The following is a 14,262-nucleotide window of genomic DNA, read 5'->3' as shown; positions in this document are numbered from 1 at the left end:
TAAGTGCCATGGGAGCAGGGACCCGCCCGTCAAGCCCACCACAGTGGCCCCCGGGGCACGATGCTGCCTGGATCTGCGATTCCTGTCGGACATGTGAAATGTTTTATCTGCTTCATTCCTGGCACTGATCACCTTCCAGAGGTAGTTTTAAAACAAAAGTTGAGAATAAAAAGAAACCTGGAGCTTCTCCAAAAACTTCCTGGGCAGCCTAGGAAAGGGGTTTCGAAAAAGGAATAATCTAGAGAAAGAGCTGTGTGGGGGACCACTTCTCACATTTCCCGGACAAGAGAGGCTGCAGGGAGAAAATTTCCTTATATTCCCAGAGACAACTGTCCAAACAATGGCTCCTACTGTAGTCATCTTTATTGAGCCATGGGAGAATTAACAACATCTTGGTGGCTGGTGTCCCCGAGGGCAGCTGAATGGGAAGGAAGCTGGGCTGGACGCCCTCCCCAACCCACTCCTCCTCCATCCTCATCCTTCCGGTCCTCGCAGCTGCTCAGAGGCAGACAGAAGAAGAGGTCTGGCTGTCTCCTTCACAAATAGCTTCCTCTTTGGAAATGGCCTCACTCAGGCCCTGCAAGTCATCGAGCAGGACAGAAAGGGATCCTGGGAAAGAAGACCCCAAGGTACAGGAGGTGGACAAAAGAAGGCTGTCACAGTCACGCCACAGGATGTGAGGGTTATGAGGGAGAAGGCTCCTGGTCCAAGGTGGGCGTGAATAAGAGAGGCTGTGGGCCTCCAGGGGTCACAGAGAACAAGGCTCATGCATTGCAGAGTGCCTGGAGGAGAGATGCCTGAAGTCCCCAGCCATCTGTCCCTTACCTTTGATGGACTCCTTGGTGCATAGGGCCGCGGCCGGAGGTGCAGGCGCTGAAGACTCTGAGGGCCTGGGGCTGGACTCCACAGGGAACCCCTTACCCGATGGGGAAGGAAGAACTGCCAACAGTCGCTGCTGCTTGTAACGGGAGAGGAGACCCTCTTGCTGCAAGGTGGCCTGGGAAGGAGAGGGTTAAACGCCACCAAGCCCAGGCAGAGTCCCCTCCCCTTTCCACAGCTCTGCTCCCTGAGAAGAGCCCCTCTCGGCCTCCTACCAGCATGAGGTTCTTGTCTCTCTCCAGCTCCTTTAGGCGCTGGGTCAGCCGCTGTACCTCCTCCTTTCGGGCCTCATCCTGCAGGCGCCGCAGCTCCTGGTTCCGCTCCTTTTCCCGGGTGGCTTTGCGCTGGATCTGGCGCAGCGAGACAACTACGGGAAAGCCAGGCCACAGAGGGGACGGGTGTTGGGCAGCCTAGAGGCCATGAGGCACCGTGAAAACAAGCCTGGAAGGATGGGCAGGAACACTGGGTCCCTGGCTCTGTGACTCAGGTGAGCCACTGACACTTTGTGGCTTTCAGTCTCCCGTACAGAGGGGAGTCTGATGCTCTAGGATCCTATGAATCTGCAAACCCAAAGTACCTCCCCCATCGCTGAAGCTACCCAGAGTCCTGCAGGGGAAATCTGAATGGGGACTGGATATCAGATTTTGTGCAATTCATGTTCATTTTCTTAAAGTGTGACAATGGTATTGAGGTTACAGAGGAAAATATCCTATTTGTGGGAGATGCAGCTGAAGAGTCAGGATGTTTGCAACTTACTTTCAATAATTCCCCCCAAAATGTTTATATATCAATATGTGTATATATACGGATAGATAGGAAATGTGACCAAAGGTTATTAACTGCTGCCTCTAACCAGAGAAGGTATATGAGTATCCCTTACATGATTCTTTTAACTTGGCTAAGTGTTTGAAATTTTTCCCAATAAAAAGTTGGGGGTAGGGCTTCCCTGGTGGCGCCGTGGTTGAGAGTCTGCCTGCCGATGCAGGGGACATGAGTTCGTGCCCCAGTCCGGGAAGATCCCACATGCCACGGAGCGGCTGGGCCCGTGAGCCATGGCCGCTGAGGCTGCGCGTCCGGAGCCTGTGCTCCGCAACGGGAGAGGCCACAACAGTGAGGGGCCCGCGTACCGCAAAAAAAAAAAAAAAAACTTGGGGGTAATCGTTGGTATGAGATGTTAGACTGCCTTTGCAGAGGGGGATGACTGGGAGGGGCTGCAGGGGATCCAGGGCTGGTCAAGTGCTGTTGCTTGATCTGCGTGCTGGCTATATAGGGGTGTTTACCACCTGAGAATTCATCTTCCTTGTTAACTTCATGACTCGCACACTTCAAAAAAGCTTTAAAAATGAAGTTTTTAAAATAACCTCATGCCTCAACACTTCCTTCTTCCTGAAAACCCACGTCCACCCCAGCCAATCTCACCGGCCTTGGTGTGTTCCCTGCGAGCCTCGTTCAGTCTCCTTTCTGACTCTGAGAGCTGCTCCCGCAGTCGAGTCTCCACTTCGGCCACCTTCTCCTGCAGAGCTGGGGTGGAGGCGCACGTCGGGTGTCAGGGGAGCCTTGGTTCATGGTTCCCACCCCCGCCCCCCACCACGGGTCTGCCCATGCCCCCTCCTGCACACCTTGCCCGTAGATCTCCTGCTGCTGGGTCAGCTCCTGCCGGAGACTAGCAGCCTCCGCCGTGCTCTCCTGCTGGCCCTGGCGAGCCGCCTCCAGCTGCAGCCCCAAGCTGGCCAGGGACTCCTGGGTGCGCTGCAGCTCGTGCTCCAGCTGCTGGGCCACTCCGCTCAGCTTCTGCCGCTCCGCCTCCCCTGGGAAGATGTGGTGCCCACTCGGGCTTCTCCATCCCCTAGACCCCAGCTCTTCCCTCTTCCTCTTCATCCCCCAGACTCAGACTCTGGCCCCGGCTCAAGCTCGGTGACTTGAGGACCAGGTGTACCTTGCTCTCGGGCCCGGCCCACCTCCTGCTGGATGATGTGGGCGCTCAGCTGCAGTTCTGCATCCAGACGGTTCCGTTCCTCCCGCAGCTGCTCCAACTCCAGGCTCATATCCATGGCCGGTGGGGGTCGGGGGCAGCTGAGACAGGGAAGGGAAACAGAGATGGGGGGAATCACCCAGCTGCCTGACCCCTAAGCCCCCATCCTTCCTCCATCCTCGCTTTTTTGGGTCCCAGCAACCAACACCTTAAAGCCCCACTCCTGCCCCTGATCCTCAAAGTGGCCCAAACTTCACCTCTCCTGGCGCAGCTGAGCAAGGGCCAGTTTTCGAGCCATCAGGCCTGGGGAAGAAAAGGCAGAGAGCCAACAGAGAGGTGAGCTTTGTGGAGGAGAAGAGGGAAAACGGGAGATGCCCGGAATGGTAAGGAGGCAGGAGGGTGGGTGTAGGATGAGAGAGCTGGTGGGGCAGTGGGAAGGGCAGGATGCATCTGGCAGTTGCCCTACCCACCCTGAATGGTGTGGACCTTGCGGACGGCATAGCTGACTCGGCTGCTGAGGCCGGGCAGCCGGGCTGCGGCCCGCTTCACCTCCGCCACGGTGCTCTGGAGCCAGGTCTGAAAGCTGGAGAAGACACAAAGTCATGACCCTTCAACCCCATCTTATTTCCAAAAGGACTTGATCCCCTCTATCCTGTATTGCTATGTATGTGGGGAAAGCAGGGAAGGGGAAATCAGAGCAAGGGCAAGAGAAGCTGAAGCCAAGAGTAGGGGCCCCAACTCTGTGCCCTGCCAGTCGTGAAAGAAAACTGAGAGCTTAAGCCCCTTAGTGATTGTCAAATAAAAATGATGCAGTTGCTCAGAAGAAAAGCATAGCTAGGGACTTCCCTGGTGGTCCAGTGGTTAAGTCTCTGTACTTCCACTGCAGGGGGTGTGGGTTTGATCCCTGGTCGGGGAACTAAGATCCCGCATGCTGCGTGGCCCAGACAAAAAAAAAAAAAAGGCGCTGCTATTTCTGGTCCCAAAATCTACATAAGCTTCTCATTTGCGTCCTTGCAATCAGTGTCTTTAAAAACAACCCGAGGGTAAAAACAATAATCAGGTTCATGGGGTCGAACCTTATCTGGACTCAGATACCATCACAAAGTAAAGGGTTCAGTAATATTGATTCTATGGGGGCTAAAACAAGTGCCCTAAAGCAGGCTTATCTCTAGCTTTTAGACTTTTGCACCTCAGGCCTCCAGGTGCGTCTCCAGGTTTGGGGAGTCTCCTGCCGCCATATGCCACGTTTGGGGTGTATGAACTTATGTGCATTCTTCTATGGAACAAAGCCCATAGCTTCCATCAGTTTGCCCCAAGAAGGCATTAAATGATTGTACATCTTTTCAAGCAATGTGCTAATAAGCTTATTTCTCACGATCTGCTTTTTGATCACTATTATGTATCAGAGATCAAAGTTATCCTATCTAACAAGTCCCTGATACCAACAAAGGCCGGGTCCACATGCTTTATCAGCTGGCTGTGCCCAAAGCAGGATCAACGTGGCTCATGGAAGTTGAGAAGTCTAAACGGGTCCCCTGGGAGGAGGGCCTAGGCAGCACCCAGGGGGAAAACAAGCAGACGACAAAGGCTGAAGGCTGTATCCCTAGCAGCACAGCAGAGATCACTTTTATCTGACAATTGTTTGAGCGGGTGCTTCCAACACCTACTGTGGCTCTTATGAAATCCTTTTCCTGACAGGATCTCCAAGCCACCAAGAGACTAACAAACCTGGCAACAATCCGAGCTTGGGTTGTTTTTGGCCACGTGGACTTTTTGGCAATAAATCATTAGCAAGGACCATTTCAGTAATGTCCTGGTATCAAAGTAAAACCCCGTCCACAGTGTATCTTTCTGTCTTCCTGGAGGTAGGAGGCACATGCAATGGATTAAATCTGGGCAGTAGTTCATCATAACTTGTATCTCTAATGCCATGCACGCTTGAAATTTTTCATGAAATTTTTTTTTTGGTTAAATTAGTCCTCAAGGTACAAATCCAACAGAAAGGGACGGTAGGCAAGGACCCACCCTGCATCACAATTTTTCTAAGCCAAAACTGTTACGTGATCCATCTAGAAGAGCCTCATGGTAAAAGTGAACATTTACAGAATGCAGACAATAAGCCAGGCACTGTGCTGAGAGCTCTCCTCAGACCACCTCCGTGTCCCCATGTCCAAAGCCGAGGAGGGATTGTTACCTGTGCAAAGAAACCTGTGCTTCTCCTTAGAGGTCTTTCTAAAGGTTATCTAACAATAGCTGTGAAGGAAACACCTAGGAAGTTGGTATGAGAGACAGGCTTGCAATTGATTAAAAAGGAAACTGGCAGGGACGGGGAAGGGTAAGCTGGGGCGAAGTGAGAGAGTGGCATGGACTTATATATACTATCAAATGTAAAATAGATAGCTAGTGGGAAGCAGCCGCATAGCACAGGGAGATAAGCTTGGTGCTTTGTGACCACATAGAGGGGTGGGATAGGAAGGGTGGGAAGGAGACGCAAGAGGGAAGAGATATGGGGAGATATATGTATATGTATAGCTGATTCACTGTGTTATATAGCAGAAACTAACACACCATTGTAAAGCAATTATACTCCAAAAAAGATGTTAAAAAAATAATCAAATAAATAAATAAATGGGGGGGGAACTGCAATAAAGCGAGTCACACGAATTTTCTGGGTTCCCAGTGCATATAAAAGTTATGTATATGCTATACTGTAGTCCACTAAGTGTGCAATACCATTACGTCTGAAAAAACAACTAAACATTTTAAAACAGCATTAATTTTAAAACAATGCTGTTGGAAAAAAAATGGCACCAATAGACTTGCTCGACACAGAGTTGCCACAAAAAAAAAAAAGAAAGAAAGAAAGAAAGAGAGAAAGGAGGGAAGGAAGAAAGATCAAGTGTCCACATTCCTCATCCTCGAACAGTTGAATGGAGACCCTCCTAGGTGCGCTATTTAGCTCAAGCCGTTACTAACTGCAAAAGGAAGTTAGTAATACCTCATCTCCAGCCAAACACGCAGTGGGTGGGAGTCATAACAAGTGACCCTGCTGTCAATGTGGAGGGGGGTTGCCCCAGGAAAAAACAAACAAAGATTTTACAGGGCTACATACCTCCAGCCCTGCATCCTCCACACGGCCAGCTTTCTAGCCCTTCTTGCCTGAGGCTCTTAAACTCCAAGATGCCCAGGAAGCTGTCAAAGCAGAAATGCTACTCCACCCACCCTCCATCCCAGATACCTGCTGACAGCATTGGCCACAAGCTTCAGCTGCTCTTCCGCTGTGGCTGTCTGCTGCTGCTCCCGGCGCCGGGCCTCCTGAGTGCGGCTCAGCTCCGTCTGCAGGGCCTAGGAAGGATATGGTAAAGAAAATGGTCCCCTCAGGACTTCCCTGGCGGTCCAGTGGTTGGCAGTCCAGTGGTTAAGACTGCTCGCTTCCACTGCAGGGGACACGGGTTTGATCCCTGGTTCGGGGAACTAAGATCCTGCATGCCACATGGTACAGCCAAAACAAACCAAAAGTGTCCCCCTCCCTGGGGTTTCCCTGCCCTCCCTCAGCCTCTGCCCATCTCAGACACTGACCTTGGCACCCATCTGCTCTACCTCCACCTCTGCAGCTTTGTCCTGCAGGGAGCGCTGCAGGATGGCCTGCTCCTGGCACTGGGTTTCGACTCTTTCCTGGAGCTCTGCCACCTGGGGGAGGAGAGGAGGCAGGTCTAGAGCCAGAGCTGTAGGGGAGGCGCTGGGAAGGAAGGGGCAGATGCAGGAGTCTCTGAAAGAAGGCCACACATGGAGACAGTAAGCCCGGGTTCCTAAGAATGGAGTCTGGGTCCAGGTTTCCTTCCAGAAGCACGTTCCCCGTGCCCACACCTTAAGGAACTACCCTGTGACCGACCCACCAGGACCCGTGGCCAGCCTCTGCCCATGCCACCCACCCATCCTTGGACACTGTCACTTTCTGGGAGAGGCCAGCCCACCTCACAGAATGTAAGCCTCATGAGAGCAGGTCCTTGTCAGCCTTTGCTCAGGGCTGTGCTGCCAGCATGTGGGAACCACCCAAGTATTTGGTGAATAAATGCCACCCCTCCTGTAAGGAGCAGAGAGCTGGGGGAGAGCATGGGGAGAAAGAGGGTGCCAGGCGACCTGTCCCTTCAGCTGCTCCATGCATTCTCTGTGCTCCAGCTCCTGGGCCTTCAGCTGCACCATAAGGGCAAACACCTTCTCCCGCCAGCGCTTCAGTAGCGACTGGCACTTCTTGGTGAACTCGGGCTCCAGGCAGTCTGAAGGCTGAACCTGAGGGTGGAGGAAGTGGGGAGAGTGTGGGCTCCTGGGGGAGCAGAGGAAGGAGGTGGGTTTTATTTCTTCTGTCCTGCCCAGGCATCAGGAGCCACAGCAAGAAGTGGTGTTCAGGGGAAGAAAGACGCGGGCAGGTTCTAGGAGCGGCACACCAACCCCTCCCACGCACAGGGGGCACCCGGGGGCGAGGGGCCTGGGCCAGGGGCCTACCCTCCGGGCCAGCTCCTCCTCCTGCATGCAGAGGATGTGCGTGAGGCTCTGCACGCGCACCTGCAGCAGCTCCGCGGTGGTGTGCAGGCCGGCCTGGTCCTCCCGCAGGTGCTTCGGGCGGGGTCGGGGGAGAGAGAGAAAGGACAGCTACCTCTTGCGGGTCTCCCAGTGGCCCTCAGGAGGCAGCCAGTCTGTGTGCTCCTTGACAGCACTGCCTTCTCTCCCGGGGACTGTGCTCTTCTCCAGGGCCCCCTCGCCCAGGACCTGAGCCCTCATGTCCCACCCCATGCCCAGCACTCTCTCACCTGCACTGTTTCTAGAAGCTCCTGTCGCTCTGATTCCCACATCTGACTGTGGACCTCGGGAGGGACCTGCTCCCCCACGTACCTCCTTAGGTTCTCAACCAAGGTCACCTGAGCCTCCAAATCCTCTTGGGTCTTCCTAGGGTTGGGGTGGGAGCAGGGTAGCCATCGGGGGGCACCCTGGAGACCCAGCCCACCCACCAACCCACCGAATGCCAGACCGACTGCCCTTCGGTCGCCCACCCGCCCACTCACCTCAGCTGCTTCCGCAGCAGCTCAGCCTCCCTCTGGGCCGCAGCCAGCTCCTCGGCTTCTCCTGACCTCCTGGCTTCCAGACTACTCAGAGACTTCTGCAGGCCCCCAGCTTCGCTAGTCAAACTGGAAAGAGCCTCCCGGTGAGCCTGTGTCAGGGAGGAGAGCTATGGAGAGAAGGGAGGGCTCAGCAGGGGCCAGCTCGCCCACACCTGGGCTTTCCAAATCCGCCCTCTGCTTTGGCCCTGCCCTTCACTCCCACTTTCTGTGACCTTGGACAAGCACCCAAGAAATCACCCAACTGTGCACAGCAAAACAGAGACCATCCTTGGTGACTCACTCCCCATCACCCTCCAATCCACCAGCAGTTCCTGTCAGGTCTCCCACCAAAACATTGTCACTTCTCTCCATATCCAGTGCCACCAATCTGAGGTAACCCACCCTCATCTCTGGCCTGGACAATGGCAACCATCTCCTGACCGGTCTTAGAAGCCTCCAGTGGCTTACCACAGCGTTCAGAGCGGCTTCTTCCCTGGGCCTGTGAAACCTGTCGCGCCTTGGCCTCTGCCTGCTTCTCTGAGCTCTGTCCTGTTTCTCCCCCTGCCCGCTCTGCGCCAGCCACAGTGCTCTCCCACCGTCCCCCCAACAAGTCTGCTCTTTCCCACCTCAGAGTCTACCTGGAGGCTTGGCTTCCCCCAGCTCATCAGATCCCGGTGATGCCGCCTCGTGGGGAAGGCCTCCCCGGACCGCTACTCCCTACCCAGCACCTGCGCTGTCCTATCACCTGTTCGTGCCCTTCCCGCACTTCTCATCATTATGAAATGATCCTGCTTCTGCACGTGCTTACTGTCTGCTTCCCCGCATCCAGAAGGAAGCCCTAGGAAGGCAGGGAGCTTGTCCTTTTCTCACAGCACCACCGACAGTGGTTAAGGGTGTCAGATACACTGAAGGAGTCATGGTTCGGCCAGTGAAGGAGGGGAAGTAGCTGCCCTCACTTCCAGTCTGCCCGCCTCTAGCCCTATCTCTACACCATAGTTACTGTGAGCTTTTTGGACACGAATCACAAAACTGGTCCTTTTACACATAAAATATAAATCTGATCTTGTCATTTCCCTGTTAAAACCTTTCAGCGGTTACCCATTGCTCTTAAGGTAAAGTATAAATTTGAACAGGCCCAAGGCCTCACACTCCACCCCAACACCCAGAGCCCCTCTCATCGCCTGCACTCAGGCCCCTCTGGCCCCCTCCCGTTCACATCTACTTGCAGCCAAGTGTCACACCAGCCCCCATCACCTCCCCACATGCCTGCCCACTAGCCAACTCCTATTTTTTTATTTTAATTAATTAATGTATTTATTTATTTATAGCTGCATTGGGTCTTCGTTGCCGTGTGCGGGCCCCCTCCAGCTGTGGTCAGTGGGGGCCACTCCTCGCCACCGTGCACGGGCCTCTCATTGTGGTGGCCCCTCCCACTGCAGAGCATGGGCTCTAGGCGCGTGGTCCTCAGCAGTTGTGGCACGCGGGCTCCAGAGAGCAGGCTCAGTAGCTGTGGCGCACGGGCCCAGCTGCTCCGCAGCATGTGGGATCCTCTCAGACCAGGGCTCGAACCCTTGTCCCCTGCACTGGCAGACGGACTCCCAACCACTGTGGCACCAGGGAAGCCTGCCCACTCCTATTTAACACAAATGTCAACTTCTTATCATTAAGCATCTTTCATGAATCTAAAGGCTCTTTATATTTTTCTTTGAACCATCTCCTCTGTCCATTTTCTGCCTGGACTGCTGTCTTTCTCTTCTTGATTTCTAGGCACACTTTATATAGTAGGGATATTAGCTTTTTCTTGTGATATGACCTGGAAATATTCTTCTATAGTTTATCACTTACCCTTTAATTTTATTTTTATTTTGTCATTCCTAAGTTTGGTATTATAAAGTCAATATATCAATCTTTTCTTTAATGGCTCTGGATTTTGATTCACAGGTAGAAAGGCTTCCCCATTCCCAGGTTATAAAAGAATTCATCCATATTTTCTTCCAATATCTTTATGGTTTCATTTCCTAACATGTCGACTGGTTAGGGTGGCCTTCCCTAACCCCCAGACCAGTCAGGGCTCCTTCGTCCTTCTCCTTCATGGCTCTTTTCCCAATTGCAGTTAATTAATTAGAATTAAATTAAGCATTGAATGTGTGTATCCCCTACTAGGCTGTCAGCTCCACCCACAAGGGCAGAGAGGTGGCTGATTTGCTCACCCCAGTGTCCCGGCTCTTGTCTCAGGGATGGCAAAGAGTAAGCACATATAAATGCTTGCTGACTGAATAATCGCCCCTTCCCAGTCCACCTTAGGACCCCACTCCCACCTCCCTCACTCTCCCTCCCACAGTGTTCCCAGATGAAGTGGGTACCTAGAGTAAAGTAGAAAGACAAACTACTTCCTACTGGAAGAGGAAGGAGGGCTTCAAGTGGCGGGAGGTCTCCTGAGTCCAGGCGGAAAAGGGCAATCTGAATAAGACCAACACATCCAAGTTCTCCCTCTTTCCAGGTCACCTGTTTCTTTCACCTTCAGCAAACATCTCATCACCCTTTTCTGCAATGCCTGCTCTTTGCTGGGGAGCTCCTGCCCAGCTCACCACTGTGCAGCTGAACACTTACTAGGCCCACATTCACCTGCTCTTGGTGCAGCCTCTGAACCTCCTCCAGCTCCCGTTGGCTCCCTTCTTCCAGGTTCTTCCGGACAACCTCAGCCCCGGCCAGGGCAGCACGCAGGCCCTCGGCCTCAGCGCGGCCAGCCTTCTCTGCCCGTGCCAGTGCCTCCAGCTCCATGGCCTGGGCCTCCAGCCTCATCTTCTGCTGCAGCGAGGTCTCCCGCAGCACCCGGACCTCCTCCTCGAGCCGCCGCAGCTCTCGCAGCTGCCTAGAGATCAGCTCAGCCTGCTGGCTCAGGGCCTGCGACCCCGCCAGCTCCAAGGACCTTCAAAGACAGGTTAACATAAGTGAGACCTGTCTCTGGTGCTGGGAGGGTGGCCAAGGCATAAATGGAGACAGGAGAAGGAGGAGAGGATCCCTATGCTCCCATATGGGGAGATGGCAGGGGATGAAGCTGGGCCATGGGGATCTCTGCATTTCCGTCACCATCATCACTGACAACAGCCCTACTAAGCATATCTGGGCCCACAGGACCTAAAGGCTAGCTGAGTTCATGGAACATGACCTCTCTCGAGGACAGTATACAGGCAGATGTGTTAAACATCAGATGTGCACATCATTAGGCCGCACATTCTAAACTGGAGAAGCTGGAAGGACACTCAGAGATTTCTGAATTCTGATTTAAGGGCAAGGAAAAGTTTGATGGAGGTGAAAAGAGAGGTCATGGCAACGAGTATCAATATGGTAAGGCCAGGCACTAGTTCAAATCATTTATTGAGTGTTAGCTACACCACATGAGAAGACTGAGAGTGCAGTACCTCAATAAATTACATAGTCCCAACCATTGGAAAGCAGTCTACTGGCATCACATAAAGTTGAAACCAGCTTATAACATGGCTCTTGACACAGCTCCCTCACTGAGGCCCAGAACCACAGCATTTTTTTTTTTAATTTAATTTTTTTTGGCCGCACCATGCAGCATGCAGGATCTTAGCTCCCTGACCAGGAACTGAACCTGTGCCCTTGGCAGTGAAAGCAGAGTCCTAACCACTGGACCGCCAGGGAATTCCCCAGCACCTTTTTTAAGTGGCAGAGATCTGTAGCCTAGAGAAATGAGGTGACTGGCCAAAGGACCCCTAGCTGGTGGCCAAATTAGTCACAAAGAGTCTCTGTCTCCTGACACTCACTCCAATGCTGCCCTTTCATCATTATGCTCCTTTCCCTTTGATGGGGTCCAAGGTAGACTCACCTGCAATCCACTCAAGAACAAAATGGCAGGATGATGTTCCAGTACATTTGGGAAAAGACACACATGAAACAACAAGAATAAGAATTTTCACAGACAACAAACTGACAGATGGCATGGTCAGCTCTATCAGAATGAATCTACACTACCACAGCACACGGTCTGTACTCCCAGCCCGTACTTCTTCAGCCTGCCTTATACTACGCTTAATACAATCAGCTGCGAGTCAACCTATCTCTTCCTTTAGGATTTAAAATTCTTTGATAGGGGCTTCCCTAGTGGCGCAGTGGTTAAGAATCCGCCTGCTAAGGCAGGGGACACGGGTTCGAGCCCTGCTCCAGGAAGATCCCACATGCCGCGGAGCAACTAAGCCCGTGTGCCACAACTACTGAGCCTGTGGTCTAGAGCCCATGAGCCACAACTACTGAGCCCACGCACCTACAGCCTGTGCTCCGCAACAAGAGAAGCCACTGCAATGAGAAGCCCACACACCACAATGAAGAGTAGCCCCCGCTCACCGCAACTAGAGAAAGCCTGTGCGCAGCAACAAAGGCCAACGCAGCCAAAAATAAAATAAATAAATAGATAAATTCATTTAAAAAAATTATCAAAAATAAAATAAAATTCCTTGATATCAGGATCTCTCTTATTCATTTTTGTTATCCTTGTCCCTAGCATCTAGCACACTGCTATTATTTATACATTGTAGGCAACAACAACTGCTTATATAAAAATGAATAAATCATGGAACTAAGGGCTGAAATAGGGTAAGGAATCTATTTCAGGGAAGAAGGGCCACTGGCAAGCAAGCCCAAGAAAACAGCAACATTAGATCTGTACCTGCCTCTCCACCCTGGCTCCTGCCCTTTGCCAGAAACTTCCTGTTCCCACATGGTCACTTGAGGTCTCTGGTTATCTGGCCGCCTCTCTAAGACATCTTGATGGGCTGGGAGCTGAACCAGGGGAATGTCTGAGACCCACGTGGGAGCCATTCTTGGCAGAGTTGGAAGGGGCCGAACTTGGAAGTGGGATGGGGGTATCAGCCCAGTGGAACCTGAAGAATCATAAGGACAAAGATGGTCAGTTTCCCAGGGAGACATAATCACCAGCCCCCTTGCCAGGTCCCACTGACCTGAAGGTCGAAACATTTCCACATTATTTGAAGTCTCTAGGGTCTGTGTCCAGCCATCTATGCTCCCCTGGACAACAGGAGAAACAAGGACACTCCAATTCAATTTTCAGGCCACCTTCCAAAGAGACAGCCCCTACAATAACAAAGTCATAATCCTTAAATAACAGCCAGGTCCATCTGACTCTTAGCTCCTCTTATCCAACTTCCCAAAAGAAGTAGGAAATACCCGAAGATCACTTGCTTGTCTCAATCTGGTTCCTGATAGGACTGTGGTAACAGCCATGAGATGGAGAGAATTTACTGAGACAGGCTGAGAGAGGCTCTGGTTTTACTCATACTTTTAGAATTCTGGGCAGTGCCTTTACCCTCCTCCTTAAGTTTCTACAGTCTCTGCCTTTCCTGGATGGAGGTGAGAAAGGAGGTATGCAGTGCAGAGGCTGTGAGCCCAATCTCGAGTTCTCTCCATGGCTCACCAAGGCCTTGCGGAAGCCCATCCAGACACCACCAAGCCATGACTCCTGGGTCCTTCCCTATCAAAGCGCTGGCCCAATGCCTGGCCCCAGATGAATGTGGCCACATGTAGGGCAGGACGCCTACCCAGGACCCCCGGGGAATCCAGGCAGCCTAGACCCCCTTGGCAGAAAAGCCAGCTTCCTGACGTCGCATCCAAACCCTTCCAGCAACCTTCCTCTCAGTTTCTCTCTATTGTCTCCTCAGCGTCCATTCCTGTTGCCCACCCACCTCTCCAGAGTCCTAGAGCAGAGAGAGGGGTCTTTAAGATCTCCCCACCCTCTAACCCAAATTCATCTATTTTTCCCCCAATCTGGGATTCCTATCCCTCCCTACATCCTAATTTGCTTTTATCCTGAAGAAATTATTCTGGCCCCTCACTCTCTCATCTCCCAATAGCCTGCTCTCCCTCCCTCCTCTCCCCCAGATATGAGTCTTCGCCCTGCTGGACGCTGAGCTCTAAGGCTGTTTGACCACCTCACTTGTTCCTTTACCCTGCCCTTGCACCCCTCCACCCTATGGATCCCTGAACCCACCCCCGTACCCCCTCTCTGCCCCTTCCCGCCCCCAACCGACTCTTCCCGAACGCCCCTTACCCGGCGCGAGAGACCCCCTCAGCCCTTTGGCCACACCCCCTACACCTAGCTCCCGGGCGCGGCCTCGGCCCCTGACCGCGCCTGCGCAAAGCGGGCAGGTTGGCGGGACGCTCTAAAGCCTACAGGGCTACCACCCCGGAAGGAGGAGAAGAGGTGCACGCAGGCGCAGTAGTGTCTAAAGCCTGGCCCAATTAAGGCGTTGGTGGCACCTCCGCGCCCTGGCAGCT

The 14,262-nt window shown here is 53.0% G+C and overlaps 1 protein-coding gene across 2 annotated transcripts; it reads right to left on the bottom strand.

Annotated features, from left to right (window-relative positions):
• Positions 1–351: 351 nt before the first annotated feature.
• On the bottom strand, positions 352–14,116 carry CCHCR1 (coiled-coil alpha-helical rod protein 1). 2 transcript variants are annotated; one of them, XM_007106356.4, is made up of 18 exons: positions 14,036–14,116; positions 12,930–12,996; positions 12,638–12,851; positions 10,573–10,876; positions 7,912–8,075; positions 7,660–7,795; positions 7,355–7,465; positions 6,992–7,141; positions 6,431–6,541; positions 6,090–6,196; positions 3,322–3,434; positions 3,109–3,154; positions 2,816–2,952; positions 2,499–2,687; positions 2,299–2,400; positions 1,095–1,246; positions 826–997; positions 352–609 (listed from the first exon to the last, which is right to left on the bottom strand). In XM_007106356.4, exons 2-18 carry the CDS (start codon positions 12,943–12,945, stop codon positions 500–502), a joined length of 2,334 nt encoding a protein of 777 aa, XP_007106418.2. In that variant the 5' UTR covers positions 12,946–12,996; positions 14,036–14,116; the 3' UTR covers positions 352–499. The 2 variants fall into 2 exon arrangements, with proteins under 2 accessions (XP_007106418.2, XP_028335401.1); XM_028479600.2 differs by having other exon boundaries at positions 12,930–13,062; positions 14,036–14,101.
• Positions 14,117–14,262: the final 146 nt, after the last annotated feature.

Source organism: Physeter macrocephalus, chromosome 18 (genome assembly GCF_002837175.3).
Source record: "Physeter macrocephalus isolate SW-GA chromosome 18, ASM283717v5, whole genome shotgun sequence".
Lineage (NCBI taxonomy): Eukaryota > Metazoa > Chordata > Mammalia > Artiodactyla > Physeteridae > Physeter > Physeter macrocephalus.
Note: the sequence above shows the minus strand (reverse complement) of the source record. Positions and strands in the feature narration are given on the sequence as shown.

Excerpts from the sequence above, each read along its gene's own strand:
- CCHCR1 (XM_007106356.4), bottom strand. Across the intron at positions 8,076-10,572 it reads AGAGGCTGCACCAAGAGCAG|CTCTCCTCCCTGACACAGGC; the intron begins GTGAATGTGGGC and ends TTCTCTCCATAG. Across the intron at positions 2,401-2,498 it reads GCAGGAGATCTACGGGCAAG|CTCTGCAGGAGAAGGTGGCC; the intron begins GTGTGCAGGAGG and ends CCTCCACCCCAG.